At 36.9% G+C, this 22,556-nt stretch overlaps 1 protein-coding gene and 1 long non-coding RNA gene across 3 annotated transcripts in view; one reads left to right on the top strand and one right to left on the bottom strand.

Moving 5' to 3' along the window:
• Nucleotides 1-22,556, bottom strand: part of LOC141454775 (uncharacterized) — a 40,048-nt gene that overhangs the window by 1,559 nt on the left and 15,933 nt on the right. The gene's annotated exons all lie outside the window — the stretch shown is intronic.
• Nucleotides 1-22,556, top strand: part of LOC141454774 (uncharacterized) — a 44,278-nt gene that overhangs the window by 7,429 nt on the left and 14,293 nt on the right. Inside the window, exons 2-4 of one of the 2 annotated variants that reach the window (XM_074129363.1) lie at nt 2,971-3,109; nt 6,129-6,214; nt 18,181-18,341. In XM_074129363.1, coding sequence (XP_073985464.1) covers nt 2,971-3,109; nt 6,129-6,214; nt 18,181-18,341 — 386 coding nt within the window. Of the gene's footprint in view, nt 1-2,970; nt 3,110-6,128; nt 6,215-18,180; nt 18,342-22,556 lie in introns of those variants that run through there. The other variant, XM_074129364.1, reaches the window with a different exon arrangement.

Here is a 22,556-nt window from a genome sequence, read left to right as displayed (position 1 = left end):
CCGGGGAATATAGCCTAGTACCGCAATACATCTTAGCTTTGCGGGTCTAGCCTCTAACCGCTCGGCTACCGTGGTGACTAGCAAAACATACTTTACCTCAAATTTCTCATATTAACCATTAAAGGTAAAGACTGGGGAATATAGCCTAGTACCGCAATACATCTTAGCTTTGCGGGTCTAGCCTCTAACCGCTCGGCTACTGTGGCGACTAGCAAACATACTTTACCTCAAATTTCTCATATTAACCATTAAAGGTAATAGACCGGGGAATATAGCCTAGTACCGCAATACATCTTAGCTTTGCGGGTCTAGCCTCTAACCGCTCGGCTACCGTGGTGACTAGCAAAACATACTTTACTGCTAATTTCTCATATTAACCATTAAAGGTATAGACAGGGGAATATAGCCTAGTACCGCAATACATCTTAGCTTTGCGGGTTTAGCCTCTAACCGCTCGGCTACCGTGGTGACTAGCAAAACATACTTTACTGCTAATTTCTCTTATTAACCATTAAAGGTATAGACAGGGGAATATAGCCTAGTACCGCAATACATCTTAGCTTTGCGGGTCTAGCCTCTAACCGCTCGGCTACCGTGGTGACTAGCAAAACATACTTTACTGCTAATTTCTCATATTAACCATTAAAGGTATAGACAGGGGAATATAGCCTAGTACCGCAATACATCTTAGCTTTGCGGGTTTAGCCTCTAACCGCTCGGCTACCGTGGTGACTAGCAAAACATACTTTACTGCTAATTTCTCTTATTAACCATTAAAGGTATAGACAGGGGAATATAGCCTAGTACCGCAATACATCTTAGCTTTGCGGGTCTAGCCCTAACCGCTCGGCTACCGTGGTGACTAGCAAAACATACTTTACTGCTAATTTCTCATATTAACCATTAAAGGTATAGACAGGGGAATATAGCCTAGTACCGCAATACATCTTAGCTTTGCGGGTTTAGCCTCTAACCGCTCGGCTACCGTGGTGACTAGCAAAACATACTTTACTGCTAATTTCTCTTATTAACCATTAAAGGTATAGACAGGGGAATATAGCCTAGTACCGCAATACATCTTAGCTTTGCGGGTCTAGCCTCTAACCGCTCGGCTACCGTGGTGACTAGCAAAACATACTTTACTGCTAATTTCTCATATTAACCATTAAAGGTATAGACAGGGGAATATAGCCTAGTACCGCAATACATATTAGCTTTGCGGGTCTAGCCTCTAACCGCTCGGCTACCGTGGCGACTAGCAAAACATACTTTACTGCTAATTTCTCATATTAACCATTAAAGGTATAGACCGGGGAATATAGCCTAGTACCGCAATACAACTTAGCTTTGCGGGTCTAGCCTCTAACCGCTCAGCTGCCGCGGCGACTAGCAAACATACTTTACTGCAAATTTCTCATATTAACCATTAAAGGTATAGACCGGGGAATATAGCCTAGTACCGCAATACATCTTAGCTTTGCGGGTCTAGCCTCTAACCGCTCGGCTACTGTGGCGACTAGCAAAACATACTTTACTGCAAATTTCTCATATTAACCATTAAATAAAATGCACGGCCTAGGACCGGGAATCGAACCCAGTACCACAATACAAATAAGCTTTACAGGTCTTTATAATTATATATATTTAAAGGGAAATTTCATTTTGCTTTAATTCAAGATCAGTTTTTCATTTAAGAACCCAAAAATAATGCTTAAATATTATTGATGAAATAAAAGCTTACTGCCTAATGAAAATAAACTTAAATGTGCCTTTAAAAGCCTGCTTAAAAATTTTCCCCAACATTACTCTGTAATAATTTTTCGCGATAAAGGTGTGAAAATTCATGTAGCCCTAAATAAAAAGTACTTAGCTAAGCATCAGTTGGGTGAAAAATTCATAACTACGTCCTGTCCTGTCCTTGTAGAGGAAAATATTTTAACCTCACCACCACTTCTTTCCTTTAGGTATTTTTCTTTTTTTGCCCCGCCAACATACGATGGCTGTGGTATGTTGGAAGTGCCCAGGAACTGGTGGGTTTTAAGCCAATCTTTTCTTTTTTTTCACACTAATATTGTACGACAGAGTAGACTTGGTTTTTTTGGACGATTGTTCTGGAATTCGTTCATCAAAAATTTGGGGAAAAAAATAGTAGCGAATTGTCTGACATCATTTCAGAGAATTTGACGTATTTCTCTTCGTTCAGTGTGCATACTTCCACAACTTGCTCTTTCTACTAATTCTCAGGGTTCTAACACGCCCACTTCCTTCACACATTTAAGCCATCAATGTGGGTGAAATAAAAATATACAGATAAGTCTAAAGCAAATTTTCGAAAACGTTGAACAATGCCCAGGATAAAGAGGGTTTTTCCGGTTGGAATAATTTTCTTAAAACTCCATTTTAGCCTTCATTTTAACCCCTTCCTCAACAACAAACAAGAGATATAACCGTACATCACAGAAAATGACACTTTAGAGGACGTCTATCTTCTAATACCTTATCTTCACTTATAAAAGTACTTGATTGATTCGCGTAAATTTTTAAATTGGACTGTACTCCAAAAAAAAAGAAAAGAATTGTTTTTGAAGTCCATTGAGTTTGAAAGATGTAAAAGGGGTTTTTGGGGGTGTTTGATGGAGGGTGGGCGCTTATTTAGCAAAACTAATAAATTAAGGTCGATCCTGCTACTTTAGCCTTGTAGCCAAAAAAAGGCTTCTAAGAGGCTTTGAGGTCTAGTGAAATAATTCCACTTTTCCCTTAAGATTTTACCTAACTTTTCGTCAAGATATGCCTAGCAGGTCTCACTCGAAAGGGTTCTCATCGTCACTATAGCAGCCAGGTGCCCAAGGTCTCTTCGCCTATCATCTTAAACGGTTTAGGCACACAACTCTCTTTAGGTTCTTGAGATAATCATACAAACGTATTAATTGTGTTTTCTTTCCTTTGTCAATAATTTCTTAATTTTTACAGATACAATCATCGATATGTGCAATCATTGGCTTGATATGGGTGAATCAGACATCGGCAAATGCCAGAAAATATCTACAGACCATCACTGAAGATGTTAATCTTATATTTTTAACCCGTTTGGTTAATGAAATTAAAAATGGTATGTATGATATTGAGACTGTATTATATTTAAATATTGTGCGTATATCAGAGCTGTTACAGTATTGTCTGATTGGCTCTGGATAATGACATCAATTGCGAATAAAAAAGTGTGATCTCTGTAGGCCCCTAAAGTTAGGGGTACCATTTAGTTTTTGGTTGTTTTGAAAAAAATTGAGGTTCATTTTAAGTATCCTTAATACTCTAGCAAGAGGTACTCAGTTTTAAACACTACCGTTAAATGAAAAGCATTTTAAGTCGTACGCATAAATGTCGCTAGTGCTCCCATCTTGACATTCAAACAATCACAGGGGAAAGTGGAAATGACATCTGCAAGAATGAGTTCTGCTTACCGAACATCGCACGATTGTAAGAGCACGGAGTATGCTTTTATTTGTTGTACAGTTATAAAGGTGGTAATACTTTCGAAGAAGAACAGGGACATCCAGGAAGAAATGGGTTTGTGGATGAACAGAAGGGTATACTTCCTCTTCCTCAAACGACTCGCGCGCACTTTTCCCTAATGGCTCCTTAAGTTTCCAACTCCTGATTAACCCATAACCCTTTAACTTGTAAAAAGTGGTAAAATGCCTCTTTTCCATTAAAACATTCACATTCATGAGAGATATGTGAATGTGCGACTTAAACGCAGACAATCTAGGACAATCTCAGTAACATATATTTAAATTAAATTTCTGTTAGGATACTTGAGGAAAAACCGTCACTTAGATTCCCTGAAGAAATGACTTGTTCTTTAGGATGGTTTCCAGTTTAGTGATTCAAAGTGGATATCCCAGAATGTTGGGCCAAAATAATGGGAACTATTTGAAAAGGGAAAGATTAATTGTATTCTCCCTTAGTCCAATGAGAAGTGTTATTCGAAAAAAAAGGAAGATATCGCACTCGTACAGAAAAACGCTTAGGACGGAACTAGGGGAAAAAAGTATGTGCAGGGAAACAGGATAGAAAAACTTGCAGCTACAGGAAATAGAAAAGGATATGTTAAAATTCTTTTGTGTGTGTGTATAGGGAATGGAAGGATCGTGGCTGTTTTACGTCAGAGTGGATTAGGATATCAGAGTGAAGAGCAGATACGGCAGACGGTATTGGGTATGTAAAGAAGTGTACGGAGGGATTATGGAAGCTATACCATGAAATAGCGAGTCGATTCTAAGTTTGACTTCGAGAAAAGAGTTGTAAGAAAATTGTTCTGCGTTATCCTGGAGTTTCTGGAGAGGTTACTGCTACAGTTCAGGCCCCAGCCGTAGCAGGCATAGAGTAACATCGGCCTTTGTAGTGGAGGAGAGTCTGTGTTCTGTGCAGAACATCTTGGAGTCTCGCGAGAGTATCGGATATACTAGTATTTTTTTTTTAATGATTTAAGGCGCGTCAACATCTAAGGTTATTGGCGCCCGGAGCTTTTTCCAGTGCACTGCCGGCCTCCGAACAGTGTTCTCTCGTTACAGACAACTCTGTCCATCATCGGACAGTGAGCTGTAAGAAGCTCCTAGGAAGAGAAAATCTAAGGGTCAGCAGCTGGATTCGAACCCGGGACCTCCGCGTGGGAGTCCAGTTAGCAAACCTCATAGCTAATCCCTTCCCTGATATACTAGTATTGTAGTCAGTTTTGTCGGAGTTCGCTTTATCCTGGAAATGGGAGTAGAGAATGTCAGTTTGTAGTCCAAATTTAAGCTGAGGAATTTGACCAGCACTCGTTCAGTTTAAAAAATGGTTTGTACACGTCAGTCTGTCTATAGAGGACATAGTGCAGGTATAACGACGAAAAATGGAAAAACCTGCAAAACCATATTAAAATTAGGTGCCACCTATCTTGCTTTCTAAGAAAGTAAGTGACTAAGCTTTCAAGAAAGGCAATTTTCCAGCATTTTGTGTTTTTCTCAATAAAAAAGGCATCAACAATTTTCTTGAATTTCTATTTATATTGGATTGGTGAGTTGCTCAAGTGCAGGAAACTGCGAAAAGCCCCAGACCTTGGTACAAATCTTAAATATTCAGGCTTAAATTTCAGGACACATAAATCAAAATATTGGGATAGATATAAAAGATTAAATAATATTTCCGATAGGCTCAATCTTAGGACGTAACGCCACTTCCGGTGGTGGAATGCGTAGAGAGGAATTAACCAACAACCTGGCAAGCTTCCCGAGATGACGTAGCTCGTAGTCTTTCTCTAGTTCTTTCTCACAAACACAAACCTAAAGTGGGAAATATAAATTAAGAAAGCTATAAATAATTTTCTTAATTAAAAGCCCAAAAGCGTTTCGTTTATTTACTTTAAATTTTTGGGTTAAATTTATTAACCCACCTCTAAGAGAAAACTGGTTAAATAATAGGGAAATAAATAGGAAAATTCCTCCCTCCCATACATGGTGACTGTGAGAGAAAAGAAAAGCCTGTAAGTTTACTGTGGCCAATGAAATTAACATATTCATAATAAAAAAAATTAAAGGAGCAGCTTTTCCACTCCGGAAAATTACTCATTAAAACACAAAGCTTTAATTTCTTTTTTAATTATATTACTTTATCTTGGGAACTGTTGTTTTCCCACTTATTTTAATGGGATATCTATTTTTTTTTAAAACGAAAATGGAGGATAATTTTTCTTTTTTAATTAATTAAAAAACAACAAAAATTTGTTAAAATTTAATTACAGAGCTTTTTGCTCCTCGGGCGATTTCAGGGCCGCCGCCCGCAGGACATAACTCGTTCTTCATCATTCTGAGACCATCCATGTAGCTTCAAATCGAGAGGAGCTTTTAAATACTTCTGGTTCTTTATCACAAGTCGCGTCAAATCTTCTCCAACTTATTTTTTTGGATTGGTCCATTGATCCATATTAATATCTTTTATTCAAGAAACCTTTGAAATTTTTTGGATCTCACGCTTTTTTAAGTTTTATTAAAGCATCGTGTTTTCTAACTTTAGAATTCTCCTTCTCATTTTAAATTTACTTTAAGTTTACGTACTTAATAAAGTATTTTGCTTTGTATCCTTAACAGATCCTCAACTCTTCAGCTGGTTGTTCACGATATTTGCCGTATGCCATATTATTACATGTACTTTAGAAATTTATGGATCTTACAAGGTAAGATAAAACTTTATCTCCTGTTTTTACTAATTTCCCTTACTTCTTTCTAGTTTTAATAGGAAGTATTGTAATCGTGTCAAATTTTCCTTAAGAACTTGAATATTAAAAAAAGAAAAAAATTATTTTAGTGCAACGTCAGTCTAAAAGAAAGGCAAAAACTTAGTATCCCATTTAAAGGTCGCTAAAATTCCAACTTAAAAATGAAAGCTATTGGTGTTTCAAAGAATAAAGCTCCAAAAAGATATCACTGGACAGTTAGAAGTAAGAAGCTCTAACATCTGAAAAAGCAATAAAAAAGTCAACAGCTAAATTCGATTCCACGCGTAGGAATCGATTGTATGCTAACTATCTAAGCTAATCTCTTCCTCAGCTAATTACTGTTGGACTCGAATTCTTCCATGGAAAGATAGAGCCAGGCATCACAAAAATCATGCACAGATCCAATTGCATTTGTACTGGTGAAGTTCTAGGTAGGATCTGCTGAACGATATTTGCATGCTCTTGGGGGTTAGTAGATCCCGTGAGTCCAATATTTGTTCTACCATTGGTGGGTCCCATAAAAGATTCTCTTGCAGATCTAACGAATCATTTCTGTTCCCTTACTTTTTTTTTTTAATTTAGAATAGATCTGCAAAGATAGGATCTTTTAGAATAGAGCAAATGTAACCCAGGCCATCACAGAAGAGCAAGAACAAAGTGGATATTACGATTGCCACATATACGCCCTAAATTCAGTCATTTTCCCATTTTAAATTGCCAATCCTGCTAATTCCTCTATCAAAAATTCGATCTCACTTTCTCCCAGTGGCTGGGAAATCTCAAATTGCTTGTTTATTATAGTGAAGTATTCCATAAATTTTAGGACATTCCCTGTCCATATTAAGTTTAGAACAAGTATGAATAAAGGATTTAAATTATTATGGGAAGATGGGCCCAGTGTTGTTGTTGTGGGAACTAGTTTGAAGCTTTTATAGCACACTCTCACCTAGAGACATCCTACGGGGGCCTCTGCTTTACACATCCCAGGTTAAAGATAAACCAAATGATCTATCTAAACTTCCTTCCACCACACTCTTCGTCCCATTATCACGCCCCCTTGTCCCCGCCGACAGTACCGTTAGTAACATTACGGCCAACTTGATAAAGGTGTATTCTCAACAGAGAGCAGAAACGTACACCTACTATATACTTAGTGTTAGTTTTGGTGGTGGAACAACTTAAGATGCACAGCTCCTCTGGGAATTTGCGTGTCCTTATTTAACCCTTTTACTAGTTTCACAGAGAGAGACACACTGAGGTAGGGGCGCTGCCACCGTAACTCTTCTAGGCGCTACACTACTAGGCTCTTTACCTTAAACCAACTTCTTAACAACTTTTTAAAAGAAATCTTGAGAATTTATGTGTTTAAATTGAGCATCTGCTATTTCCGTTTTACGTAATCCTTTAGAAAAAAGATAGTGTTACGTAATGAGTATGTTCGTACTTACGCACATGCTGACGCAACCAAGGCCTGTGAGCTTTACCCAGGAGCCGCTCTCCAGAATTAGGTCTGATTAAACGGACGGGTCAGATGAGGGGAGCCACAATAGATCCAAAGGGGTCGTAGTGGCTTCAAGGCCGCCCTACAAGATTCTGATCTTATTTACGTACTTTTTGTAAGATAATAATTGAATGAATTACTTCATTTTATAAATTAGCAACAAAAATTTGAAAGAAGGGATAACCCAAAGTGGATACAGCTTACTGGATTCCCACGCAGAGATCCCGGGTTCGAATTCAGCGGTAGCCCCTTAAATTTTCTATTCCCAAGAGCTTCTTATAGTCAGTGTAGTTTACAACGAGATAACACTAACTGGAGAACGGTAGAGCACTTAAAAAAGCGTTTTAAATTATGTTAAAAAAAAAAAATTGCTAGTATTTCTAAAGGTTGGCCAGAAATGGTACTGTTTGGTGGTGGTTGGATGTATTATGTACTCGTATGTATGCACATGAAATTTTAATAAATTTAAATTGTAGAGAGAAATAAAGCGAAAAAGATTCAAGAAGTAATCTTAGTGCTACGAGATATGACGTCATTGTTACAGCGATATTAACTGCCAAAGTTTGGTCTCGAATCCTGGATTTTACATAGTATAGTGTACATTCCGCGCTTGTTAATCCGAAAGACTCGGATCAGTGAATGCTGATCCATTCGTAGAATAGTTGCGGCCATTATCAGATTTTCTTTTTTTCCCTGGGTTGAAACGTGACAAAAAATAATGACTGAAATTGGCCACAGTCTAGCTCCTTTTTTGGGCTGAATGAATCAGCCACCAAAAAAACGATAAACACTGCTCCTCAACATAGCAGCAAGCTTTCCTCAGAACTCTTTCGATCTTATTGTCCAGTTGGTCGGGAGCAGAACTGGAATTTGAAAAAAAGAAGCTGTTCCCATATGAAGTATGAAGGCCTATGATCAGCGTTTGGTTTAGACAAGTTGGCCACAATAAATTCCTTTGTGAAAGGTCCAAAAGCTTTCAGATTCCCTGGAGAGGATTTTTGGAAAGCATGGTTGCCTTGGCAACCTTGGAAGATAATCATCTCTGGACTGCTAGCTTCCAGCTGTTAGGAACATTCCTAATGAGGGACATAAATTAAAAGTACAAATCTGCCATGTTCTTTACCTCCAGTATAAAGAACTTTTTTCCCACAAAGAATCGGAATTAGGATTCTAATTCAGACTGTATAAAAACGTGTGATTCATTAGTTGAATCGAAAACTTCTAGGCTGACAAATATTTGGCCTAAAGAGGCACACTATAAACATATAAATTACCCCAGCATCTTCCAGGCTGTTTAACCCAACCACGACAGGTAATGTTCTAGAACCATGTTATAGTCATTTCCAATAGCCAAGGCTGCCCTAATAAAAATTCGGTAAATTTAAAACCCAATCATTTATAACACAAATCTAATATTTACTTGGTCGTAAATATTGGTCCTTGAGGTGCATGATGAAGGCAAACATGGACATTAATTGGAAGACTAACTGCAATATACTTCCTGTGCTGACGTATGGATGCCAAACTTGGTCGACCACAAAAGCAGTAGAGAAGAGAATAGAAATTTGGCAAAGAAGCGTTGAGAGAAGCATGCTAAGCATAAAGAGAAGAGACAGGATTAGAAGCCAAATTATAAGGGAAAGAACTTCAGTGAGAGACGCCGCTCGGTGCTGTAAGAAGTTAAAGAGGGAGTGGGCTGGACATTCGGCCAGAACGGATACCCACAGATGGACAAAGATGGTTACGGAGTGGTTACCTTTAGAAGGAAAAGGGAAAAAAGGTAGACAGCGCAAAAGATGGTCAGACGAGATGAAAAAAGAAGAGGGAGTCAGCTGGATGTGGAAAGCGGAAGACGGAGCCTACTGGAATAAGAAATGTGAGCAGATGGAGAAATCAGGGTACGGATGGTCACCGTCAAAGGACCAAAACTCCCCTACGGGAAGGCCTACATATTTACAGCAGAATGGTTCAATGAACAATTATTTATTAACAATTAAATTAATCAGTGTAGTTTTATTTATTTATTTTTAATACGTTCCATTCTAGGTCCTATCCTGTTTATCACCTACATAAATCCTCTACCCAAGCCTCCTCATGTCAACCTTGCCTTGTACACCGCTGATGACGTGGCCTTTTACACGTCATCTTGGAGAATGGACACCATCACCAACAGACTTACTCTTGCAATAAACAGACTAACCAAGATTCTGCAGCAAATAGAAAATTAAAATTAACCACGACAAGACTAACGCTATACTCTTCACCAAACGCAGACCCTCCGACTTGACCGACGAATCAGATATAATAATTCTCTGATTCCGTGGTCTACCCACGTTAAGTACTTAGGCCCTAACTTTGGACATTCAAACTGACCTTCACTACTCGACGTTCAGAGCAAAGTAAACGCAGGCAAACTGGGACTAGGTAAGACTATTATTTCCTCTACTCTCACGTGACTCCAAAATGAATGTAACACAACAAACTCCTCCTCTACAAAGTAGTCATTAGGCCGATGTTGATCTCTACGCCTGCTCCGCCTGGAGCCTGACTTGTAGTAGCAACATCAAGAAACTTCAGAACAGACTCTCCAAGACGCACTAGAATTGACTCACTCCACCGAGACTGTATCCATTATTCCCGTACACTCCTATAACCAAAATCGTCTGCTGAAACTCCTTTCCATCCTAGACTACCATCCTAATCCACTATGCCGCGACATAGTCTCCTACAGATCCTTCTACAACATGCAGTCACAGAAGACTAAAACAGATACTCCTCCAACTCTCTACACTAGCTGCTGGTTTTTCCTCTCCTTTTTTCCCTGCATTCCAATCCTCCTCACCTAACTTTTCTCTTTCTTCACTTAGTCAAGAAGGTTGAAATGTTTTTATACATTTATTCTTCTTTAATATTTATTCTATGTACAAAATATATCTATTACAACAAATATTTATTCTATTTAGTCTACTATTTTTTTATTCTATATTTAATATTTGTCTTATTTAAACTGAGCGATGGATATTTATTTTTCTGTAAAATATGTAAATAAAGGCTTATTATATTATAATATTTACTATTTAATGCTAGGTTCTTAGATAATAATGGGGTGACATCAGTGCGCCAATGATAACTCAGCGAACTAAACTAGTGTGAATTGAGGGAAGTGACGTGGTGAGGAAATGGGAAGGGGAATTGAAGGGGCAACTTTCATAACTCATGTATCTCTTAAGGGCGGTGGGGCAATGTGCCAATGTTTGTGTATGTGTGGGGCTAACACTAAAGAGGCTACAACTGTGTTCAACAAACATTATGCACAACCCCATGTAACAGCATAACAAAACTAGAGTAACAACTCTACAATCCTCTCTCTGTCTCTCTCTAGCTCTCCTATTGGGTGAGTTCGCTCTATAAGCTAAGAGCATCGTTGTGTTATTCAGTTACAAAGTGATTCTACCAGCTGAAACAGTGGTTTGCCCCATACGCTATTTAGCCAATGAAACAGTATAACTCGTGTCTATGTATGTTCATCTAAAATCAACCAATAGGATTTTGTATGTAAACACTACAACATCCAATCGTTTTACTGTTACGTAGAAGCGCACTAAACTATTAAACCCTATTTACTAAATAGAATTTGTCACCTTTCCTCTGTTTACACGTAAAATATGTTTTACAATTATTACTGTGTTTAGCTATTTAAAGTTTACAACACAGGGCTAGCTGCATGTGGGTGTAAACATTTTGTAGACTCGAATTCATTCATAGGAAATGGAACAATGCTTTCTCCATTCATAGCATACTATGGTAGGAGTATAATCCAGGTAATTTCATGTATGCATATTCCAGTTCCAGGGTGTTGAGAGAGGAAACGGGCTAAATTCTGGGCTAAATGTGCTCTGGAATGTCCAGATTTTGGGAGAGGGGTTCCCACCCAGGAAAGGTGAAAGGAAATTTTGAAATGACCAAAATGAACGCTCATTGGCAGCCACTTACGGTATTTTTGTTTTGACGGTAACGAAGATTTATTAACAGTAAATAATAATAAATAAAAAATTATCTATCTAATAAAGACTTAAAGTAATAGGTCTTCCGGAAATCCTAGGAGCCAAGAAAATGAACTATCCATGGAGTTAAAAGGAACTTCCGGAAGGAGTTTCAAACACGATTTTAGCAACATATTTAACACTTCCTTTTATTGGTGACTGTAGGAGGCATTGTGGGGAACATAGCCGATATGCTCAGACTCCACAAGCTCCCTGAGACAAGTGTACTCGAAGCACCCAATTGTACAGAATATCCATACATCGCTGTACAAATTTGAGACAAGAGGGGACAAATATAATATTCGGCTGGATGCCAGGTCACTCGGGAATAATGGGAAACGAAACTGCTGACGTGGCAGCACAGCCAATATGGAGGCTACGGTCCAGAGAGAATCTACCAGTTGATGTAATCCAAAGATATCAAAAAAGGTTGAGTGGACCTCCAGTAACTAGCAAAACAAAACTAAGGGAAATTAAAGATACCATCAACACCCTGGGACACTAGTTACAGAGGTAATAGAAGGGAAGAAGACAGGTGTTAGCTCGACTGAGAATCGGCCATAACCGACTAACCCAGCGGTTCCCAACCTGGGGTACGCAAAAAAAAGTTATTATGGAGGAAGATATAAAAATTGCGAAAAAATGTTGCCTTAGTTTTGACTAATATTGCACATGGTCCGCATATAATTTACTTCTCCTTTATTAACGCTTTGCTGTTTCAATTTACGACCCTTGCAACAGTTATTGGTTTGAAATGTTTACCTATTCATAGATGATTTTTTTAATAGGAACATATCATATGTATTTGAATCGGTTATTGCAGAAACAACTCATGTTACAAAATCACGATTTCTCAGGTGACTGCAGAAACAAAACTTGTGCAGCACATGAGTTCTTTCTGTACTAAATGAAATATTTACGCGGTCGTTAAGACTGTTTAAACTACTGCAGATGTGGGGAGATCAGAAGTTAGTGATGCTGGAGGATAGAGAAATCCTTCTGGTAACAAGAGAAGGGTTTTCTCTCTCTTCATCATTTGCATCCAATGTCAGCAATGGATTTGACTGCATCAAAGTGCATCTCTGGCCACAAGATTTCATTTGGAACCTCCTAAACGGGCACAACTATGGAAGCGATCACTTCCCTATAAATGTGTCCAGTATACAGAATCCAATAACAACAGGCAACGCCTAGAAGATGGTTGATTAGAAAAAGGCTGACTGGACGCTTCATGCTGAACAAAACATGTTATACAAGAAGATGAATTGATAGGAAATACGGATCAAGGAAGATGAAAGCATTTGACAGCAGCCCAAGAGAGATGGTATACTTAGATCAAAAGTATTGGGCACCAGTTCCGTGGTAGTCCAGAAGAATGCCATGAAGAAGTAAAAACACAAAAACGTCGAAGGGCAATTAAAGAGACACGGAACGAGAGAAAACTATCTGAAATACAAAAGAGGAAATGACGAAGCAAGAATGATATGTCATTTCCGGCTCTGGGGGGAGCCTCAAAACGACTACTTCCGGAGAAAACCCAAAATTCGAAAATCTGAATAAAAACTAATTAACTACTCTTACAGTAGAACATGACAAGTAAGATGAACTTCGCTAATGGTGAATCGTTTCTATTTGCTGAACTAGTTAGTTGTTAGCCAATAAACAAAACGGAATTTCTTACAGAATTGTGCATGTTAAAGTTTGCTAACTTAGGGAATAGATTTGGCAACAGCGCTTCTAAACATTGTTGTTATTGTTTGGTTCTCAACTTGTAAACGAATATCACAGCGTTTAAGAGATGGTTATAAACACAATAAATTGTTATATTTAATACGTTTTATATTTTACAAGTATTTATTGGCAAAATTAGCCTGATCTGAGAAATGATTGATGTTAATTTAAAATTATAGAAACCACAAAAAATTGAAGTGAATATTTTTTTGTGGTTTCTATAATTAAATTTTTTTTATTTTGAAGGCTTGGTTGAAACCCATTTATGGTTACCAGACTGTCCCCGGTTTCCCGGGGACAGCCCCCGAATTCGTACTTCTGTTTCCGATTGTCCCCGGAATGTCCCCGTTAACTATCATTACTAACTTTCCTATGACTTGTCCAAGAATCTGGTACAAAACTTAGTTCAAGAGATGACATATTACAAAAAAATACGAGTACATTCATCACAAAAATACTTGTGACTTTAATTGTGCTAGACCAAGAATATTATGTTTTATCAAGTATTAATAATTATATTTATAGTGTATAATAATAGTTAGTATTGAAGAGAAGGGATTAGCTATGCGGTTAGCGTATTGGACCCCCAGCTGCTGTGCCCTTAGATTTTCTCTTCCTAGGGAGCTTCTTACAGCTCACTGTCTCTAACGAGAGAACACTGTCCGGAGGCCGGCAGTGCACTGAAAAAAGCTCCGGGCGCCAATAACCTTAGATATTGATACGCCTTAAATCATTAAAAAAAAATAGTAGTATTGAATTTACTTTGAGAAATCTTTAACTCTTATCAGTGGGCGACACCAGTAGCGATACGCTCATCTGTTTACATGGAGCTGCCAGGTGTCCCCGGGATTTCAGGTAAAAAAAAATCTGATAACCTTAGCTGGAGTTCCAGCTCCGACAAATCAAGGCTGGTCAAATAATTGTACAGTAAATCTGTCTTTTGTTCTACAGCGTTAGTTTAGAGTTTTTTTTTTCTTAATTATTAAAAGCTGATGTAAGACAGAAGTGAAGTAATCCGTAATGCTAAGAGTTTTCCGCACTATAAGTCGCTTTTCCTGAAGGAGGGAGCCAATTAGATGGATGTATAATCGTGGGACTAAATTTTGAGAAAATTGGTGCCCTCCACTCGAATCGTGCTCGAAGAAAAGCTGGTAATGGCCGCAACTGTTCAACAAATGGATCAGCATTCACTGATCCGAGTCTTTCGGATCTACAAGCGCGGAATGTACACTATACTATGTAAAATCTAGGATTCGAGACTAAACTTTGGCAGTTAATATCGCTGTAACAATGACGTCATATCTCGTAGCACTAAGTTTACTTCTTGAGTCTTTTTCACTTTATTTCCTCGACTGCGCAAATTTCGTCATCGTTGAACGTTCTTCTGATGTCCGGAAAGAGACGTCAGCGTGGACTGAAGTTGATAACCTCCTCCCCCCATCTATCTGAGAAGAGATAACTTTCAATCTATCCAAAAACCATTCTGGACCCAATCAATCTGTGAGAGAATGTGGATATCCAAATCATTGTAAACCAATTGAGTTTATGCGTTCTCTGTTTAAGATTCTGGGAGTGTTCCTCAGGGTGGGGAGATATGATTAAGGAAGAAACCCCGCTCAAAGAGGAATCAAATCATGAGGTGATAAAAAAAAAAGCATCAGAATTGAGAAAATGAATGAGAGAAAAAATATGAGCCGCAGACACTGCACATTGGCTGTTGGTAATCATATTTAGCCATATCCCCCTTATAAATCAAATCCCAGACATTTGACTGCATTATCATGGATGTTCCCTTGGGTATGAGGTAATCCTATAAATTGTTATGAAGGATACTGGTTACGTCCCATTTATTTATTTATTTTTTACTCAAAAGCTGGCGCAATTCCATAATTATTTTTTTTTAAAGTTTGGGATACCCAGCCCAAACCCACTTTAAAGTTTGGGATACCCAGCCCAAACCCACTTTAAAGTTTGGGATACCCAGCCCAAACCCACTTTAAAGTTTGGGATACCCAGCCCAAACCCACTTTAAAGTTTGGGATACCCAGCCCAAACCCACTTTAAAGTTTGGGATACCCAGCCCAAACCCACTTTAAAGTTTGGGATACCCAGCCCAAACCCACTTTTTCGTAGCCGCACTTAAAAACAAATATATTTCCGGCTAGAACACGAATTAGAACATTTTTCAGGAAGCATCATTTCCTCTTATGATAAGAGAAAGAGAAATTGATTTTTCTCTTGAATATTCTTTTTATTTTTATGAACTTTTCTCATTCTCCATTGTATGAGTTATTTTACTCAGAAAGAAATTAAAATTCTTTGGGGTTCAAAAAATATCTTTTACTCACGCCTATTATGTCATTGATGAAAATTTCTGAGAGTTTTTTACCATTGTTCTTCAAGGTTCGATGCATTTTTCTTGCTCCCCTTTTTTGAGCCCTTTACACACTCCCTTCACTAAGCGCTAATCCCTAGGGGAATCGCTTTGTAATACTCCTTTATTTATGAACACTTAAGGAAATTGAAAATTTTCTTTATTTATTACACTATTATACGTAAGTTAGTTTTTTTTCCATCCATGTTTAATACTTAATATTGTTTGAATATAGCAATTGTATATTTAATTCTATTCAACATTTGGTAGGGGATTGTAAGGTACAGTCTGAACAACTTTACAGTTTTAGTGAGAGTTAAATATGTAAATAAATGATTTTTGGTGAATATCGAGGTGCGGTCATCAATAAACACAACTTTTTTGCTTTATACCAACGTTTCGGATAATTTTTACTACCTTCTTCAGGGTCTGTACAAAAGGAATATTACACTAATATAGATAAAATTGAAAAAATAAAAATTATTTTTAAAACACAAAATTAAATAGATAGATAAATATAATTTGGAAAGACTTAATTATAAAAAATGTTTGTGACGTTTAATGTAGAGCTACGAGTATATCATCATAACTGTTAAGGAATTCACTGGAAAAGCGGGTTTATATAGAGGTAAGGGAGGGGTGATGGCTTTGCAATACATATTAACAATGGATAATACAAATTTCACGATACTAAGCGACTGTAAAAGCGCTTTAACTAAACTAAGTAGTATATCGGTATCTTCCACTAACAGCCGTTTAATAGTTCATATAATGGAAACCTTAAATAACGCCAAATCATTGGGGAAATTGATAAATTTTGGATGGATAAAGGGACACTCTGGGATAGTATATAACGAGAGAGTAGATCAGCTGGCCAAGGATGCCGCTACCAATGGAGAACTCTTAACAATAAAAATTCCATTCCAAGATTTCACCTCAATTATTAGATCTTCCATAACAAAAATATGGCAAAAACAGTATAACAATAACAAAGAGAAAGGAAGATTCTATAAACTTTTATTCCTCAAGTTAAAGAGACGCCCGTGGTTTGCTAAAATGTCAGTTAGTAAATCAACAGTGACCAGTATATGCAGAATACGAAGCAATCACCTTATATGTAGAGCCTACTTGAGTAAGTTAAAAATAGTTAACTCTCCGCTATGTCCCAGATGTGGGGTTTGGGAAGATCTAGAACATGCGATGATGATATGCCCGTACTATGGAACTGCAAGAGACCCTCTCTTTAATATAATAACTAAACATGAAACATGTCCCTTCAATTATAATACAATCATTTTAAGCAAGAACATAGAGGTATTAGAAGCAATAGTCACTTTTTATATGAATTATAAAAAGAGTTTTATATACAATAATAATACTAATAATTAAAAAAAAAAAAAAAAAAAAGGGAGGGGTGAAAACAATAGGGCTGGAAAAACCTAAGGAATATGGTGAGTAATTTGTTAAGTTACTGTTTAAAGAATGTTACTGTAGAAATTTGAAAGATTGTTCGTGTCTGTCCTAAAGTTGATAGATTTTTGTGGTTTTTTAATGTGTATCATTTCTAATATGTTCCGTTTGTTTCCGGTTGGTGTTAGTTGCAAATATGGAAGTGTTGTCAAAGTCAAATTGGTGTTGTAATTCCTTTTGTACAGACCCTGAAGAAGGTAGTAAACATTACCGAAACGTTGGTATAAAGCAAAAAAGTTGTGTTTATTGATGACCGCACCTCGATATTCACCAAAAATCCTCTATCAATAACGGTCGAAAAAAAACCATAACCATCTGTGTAAATAAAGTTCGACTTTGATGTAAATAGTATTGACCGGAAGTGAAACTTTACGAAATACTTCTCGCTACTTCCTCTTACTGAGTAAGTTCTACGAACTATTGCGCAGAATTTGAATTTTCATTGATTATAACCGTTTTAAGGCTCCCCTTACTGTAGTTTTTAATTTTTTACTGAGAGGTCCAGCAAAGGAAGTGTGGAGAACGTTTTGAAGGCCTGGTTCTTGGAAAGCCTAGATAAGCTTACGTATTTCCTGACGAGGAATCGAAAAGACTCAAAAAGCATTAGAAGCAGCTGAACCTGCCTGGCATCTCTGTAGATCCAATGAGAAAATAGAGAAATATTCTCTACACTTCCTGAATGACTGTGATCTCATTCAAGGATTTTTGGTCACGTGCTGCAGAAGATTATCTCCACGATTGAACCAAAATCTGATTATTCAATCAGATTCAATTATTCAATCCCTTGTTTTGTTTTTACTTTCAGCTTGCAGTAAAAATGATATATCCATATCTGGTAGCGGAAATGATAAGGTTGGTATTCCTGTTAGCTGCACATATTTCCGGTATGATGCTGATCAAAGAGAATATATTTGAGCTGGGCATTCTCATCTATTCAACGCTGACTGGATTCTTCCTCTTACGTAAGTAAGATCGATTTCTATTTGCTTTAGTAATTTATAGGTGTTAAGGTTGTGCGTATACAAGAAAGGTGAACGGAAGTAAAGGATTAGGTCACCGGAAATGATTCTACGTACCAATTATGGAATGCAATTAAAGAACTTCCTCTTAGTGAAATTGAAGCAATATTCACGACCAATTTTGCTTCAAAAATAAGAATATATACAGGGTGTATGCGGAGGAGTGGTCGAAACTTCCAGGAGGTGATTCAGCAGCTCAAATGCAACAAAAAATATTCTCTTCACTTTGGCCCGATTCTCAATAGTGTCCAAGATATTTGCATTTTTAACTTTTCCGTCGATATTCGCGTTTTTTTCACCATAAAAATGGCCGTAACTTTTCTATCCTTTATCCTACAACAAATCTGTTTATACCAAAGGAAAGAGCATTAAATTTCCTATAAATATGCTTAATATCGAGCTTCAAAACGTTTCTTATAAACAATGAAACTTTTACTTTAATGTCAATTCAATTTATTTATTTGTTATAGGGGTAGTCCCCCATACAAAGGAGCATGTTGGTGATGGTGTTGCAGATTAATAACATAGAATCGTAATAATTATAAATACAGATTAAATAAATGAATTATCTTATGCAGACCAAAGTTATACAGGGTGACCAGAGTTATATGCTCCACCCACTTTTTTTTTTAACGGCGGGAAATTTCGAAAAAATAAAAAACACGTATTTAATCATTTTTAGTCTAGTTTATTTTCAGTGATTGATCTATTTTTTTAAACCCCTGTATCTCGAGATACAGCATCCAACTTTTGTTTTTCAAATGGAACGTTATATTTTTTGTTGCATATTTTTATAGTATTTGAGCTCCTAAAAAAAACAAAAAAACATTTTTTGAAATCGGCTAGGTTTTTCAAAAGTTGTGGTAATTTAAAATATGAAAAACAAATTTCAGTTTACTGTCAAAATTACGTTATTTTTTTTAAAGAATCTGTTCAAAATGGGCACAATCAACGGACAGGCAAGCCAAAACTCTGGACTCCCACGCTTTGCTTGTAGCAGCACTTATGGTGGCGAAGTCAAGATCTAGACAGGCTAGAGTTATTCGACATATCTAGCCGACGTTGTAGAGGAACATCTTCAAGCAGAACTGGCATAATGTCTGTTAAAAAAAGTTAGATACCTTGCACCAGTTAAGTTCTCTCTGTAGAAGTATGGGCCGATTAGTTGATTTCCTAAAACTCCACACCAAACGTTTGTAGAAAAAAACAACCTGAACGTCGAATAACTGTAACCTGCCTATATCTTGACTTCGCCACCATAAGTGCTGCTACAAGCAAAGCGTGGGAGTCCCAGAGTTTTGGCTTGCCTATCCGTTGATTGTGTCCAGTTTGAACAGATTCTTTAAAAAAAATAACGTAATTTTGACAGCAAACTGAAATTTGTTTTTCATAATTTAAATACCCCATAACTTTTGAAAAACCTAACCGATTTCAAAAAATGTTTTTTTTTTTTTTTAGGAGCTCAAATACTATAAAAATATGCAACAAAAAATATAACGTTCCATTTGAAAAACAAAAGTTGGATGCTGTATCTCGAGATACAGGGGTTTAAAAAAATGGGCCAATCACTGAAAATAAACTAGACTAAAAATGATTAAATACGTGTTTTTTATTTTTTCGAAATTTCCCGCCGTTAAAAAAAAAAGTGGGTGGAGCATATAACTCTGTTCACCCTGTATATATGTTTTTATAAAACCATTCATACTTATATTGAAAGAAAATGTCTTAATTTCAAAATGCAAGTAACATATTTATTACAGAACATGAGCTGAATTGACAGTTTCTGGGTTCAACAATTTTTCAATATGTTCCCCGTACATTATCAGAATGGTAATACTCTCTAATGGGTTTGTAAAGTGGGCATTCAACAAGAATATGGTACCAGGTCCTCTTTCTTTTGTAACCCACATAACCCACAATCTAAACTGAGGATCTATTTTGCTTATTAATCGATCCTGGGTTAACTTTATCGAGTACTTTCCACTTGTCCTATGTTGGAATAATAGTTTGCTATAATATTTTAATATCTAAAAAAATTCGTTCTCGATGAGTTTTGTTAAAATTTTCAACCTGCATTTTTTTCAATGATCAATGGAATCAAGGAGTCACCCAATTACAGGAAAAAGTTGCGCGCATTTATTAAGCTTCAAAACCATATGGACTTGAATATTTTAGAATATTTTTTTGTTGCAATTGAGCTGCTGAATCTGACCTCCCGAAGTTTCGACCACTCCTCTGCATACACCCTGTAGAATGTTACTTCACAATAAATGTTTTTTTTTTTCAGAAAGTAATATTCTAAATAAAATTTTTAGACTAAATCACGTGAGATAATAATCCCAAAATTTAAAAGGATTCTATTAAGTGCTAACTTCCGGTTGTATTTGGAATTTTGGGTACAATTTCCCCTTCTTGGTAGTCCCATTCTTGGCAACAAAGCTAAATATAAAACTTTGAATATTTATCGATATTTTTTTTAATAATAGTGAACAATCAGACGTACGAATTGGTAAAAAAATCACTGTTTCCTAATCAAGGTAACATAAAACACGTCATTTCCGGGGGAGGTGTGAAAAAATTTAGTAATTTTAAACCGATGAAATCTTAAACTCAAAATTTGAGAAGTAAAAAAAATTTTTTTGGCCAACTTCCTGGCAATTTAACCCACAAACTAACTATTAAAAACTGGAGAGTGTGTTGCTAGATTCGATTTTTGGGTTTACTAATTATTTTGGATCAGCTGGTTCAGAGACTACCTACCTGGGATGCTGGGTTAATGTTTTGACGCACCATTTTGGGGAGCGAGCAACATTGAAAAGAAAAAAAAAAAAATGGTCCATCGTCTCCTTCGAACATCCCTTTCTCTCCCAGTATATTCCAACAGGTCCCTCCGCATCCGCCACTAACTACTTCCTCAACCATCTCTTGTAATCTCTGACCGACTATTGTTAGCCCCAGTTACGCTATGTAATTCTATTATATTGACGCAAGAGTGGATGTGATTCTACAAGAAAGCACACTGGCGGGGGGGCCCCCAGTATTAGCGATTGAAAGCGGCTCTTCGCGCAAACCAATTAATGTCCAATTTTGGTTCCCTGCAATACCACTTCGTACAGTTGGTTTCGAAGTATTTTGAGCCCCAAGTAGTGGGCTCAATCTCCTCACAAACACACTCACACTGTGCCAAGTATTTTTTACAAACCATTTATTACAAAAAACATTTTTTAAAAAAAGGTTTACGTCATTTTAACTTTTACATTGTACATCCTGTGGAAATTTTATTGGATTTCTGTAAAATTTGTTGAAAATAAAGAAAATAATGTGCGTCCATTTCACTTAATTTTCCTCAACTAAAATTATGTAGGGTGGGTGTTCATTTTAAGACGGCCCAAATGCATTTCATGCTTAAACGGTTAATCTGAGCAAAAAAAATGGTAGAGGAAATATTTGTTGCCCGTCACCTCTAGTTTCAGAATATGTGACTTGATTTTAGATTCCTGCTCGCATACGCGGCTGACGCGCGACCAAAATTGAGGGTTTGCAGTTGACCCCCATTTTCATATACACAGTTTTAAACAATATAAAAAGTTGTGAAAGAAACCGGAAACCGCAATTCGATATCTTTAAAATTAAAGGTGCTAGGCCATTTCAAAATCTGATATTTATTAATCATATTTCAATTTTTTAACTTGTTATCAAAGAGAAAGAAGAGCACGCGATAGGTCATTTTTATGTATTTTTTCATCCCCTTTCTTCTGAAAATATTGCAAAGGCAGTAGAGCTAGTATTTTTCTTAATATCGGGAAATAAGTCGTTTTCCGAGTGATTTTTGTAAGAAAAATCAAAAGTTAAGAGCTTTAGATGTTCTCAAGCATACACAAAATGGCTAAAAATTAATTTTACATCTGTTACAAACAAGAAGGTTTAATAATTATTTGGTAATTTTGGGAGAGTTGCGTTTAATTACCAAGAAAATTGGAAACCTCCTGCCACATATTTAAGTGATCAAATATCTTTCATGTAAAGGATCAAACTTATTCCTTAATTTATCAAATGATGCACTTTACGCAACTTTTGAAGCATGTACTGTGCCTTCAAAGGTGCCTCCTCAGACACAGAGAACAGTTGATAACCTCCTGGCTAACCTGGCTTGCGGAGCCAG

The sequence above is a fragment of the Rhodnius prolixus genome, unplaced genomic scaffold, assembly GCF_049639745.1.
Source record: "Rhodnius prolixus isolate KJV_2025 unplaced genomic scaffold, Rpr scaffold_9, whole genome shotgun sequence".
NCBI classification, from domain to species: Eukaryota; Metazoa; Arthropoda; class Insecta; order Hemiptera; family Reduviidae; genus Rhodnius; species Rhodnius prolixus.
Note: the sequence above shows the minus strand (reverse complement) of the source record. Positions and strands in the feature narration are given on the sequence as shown.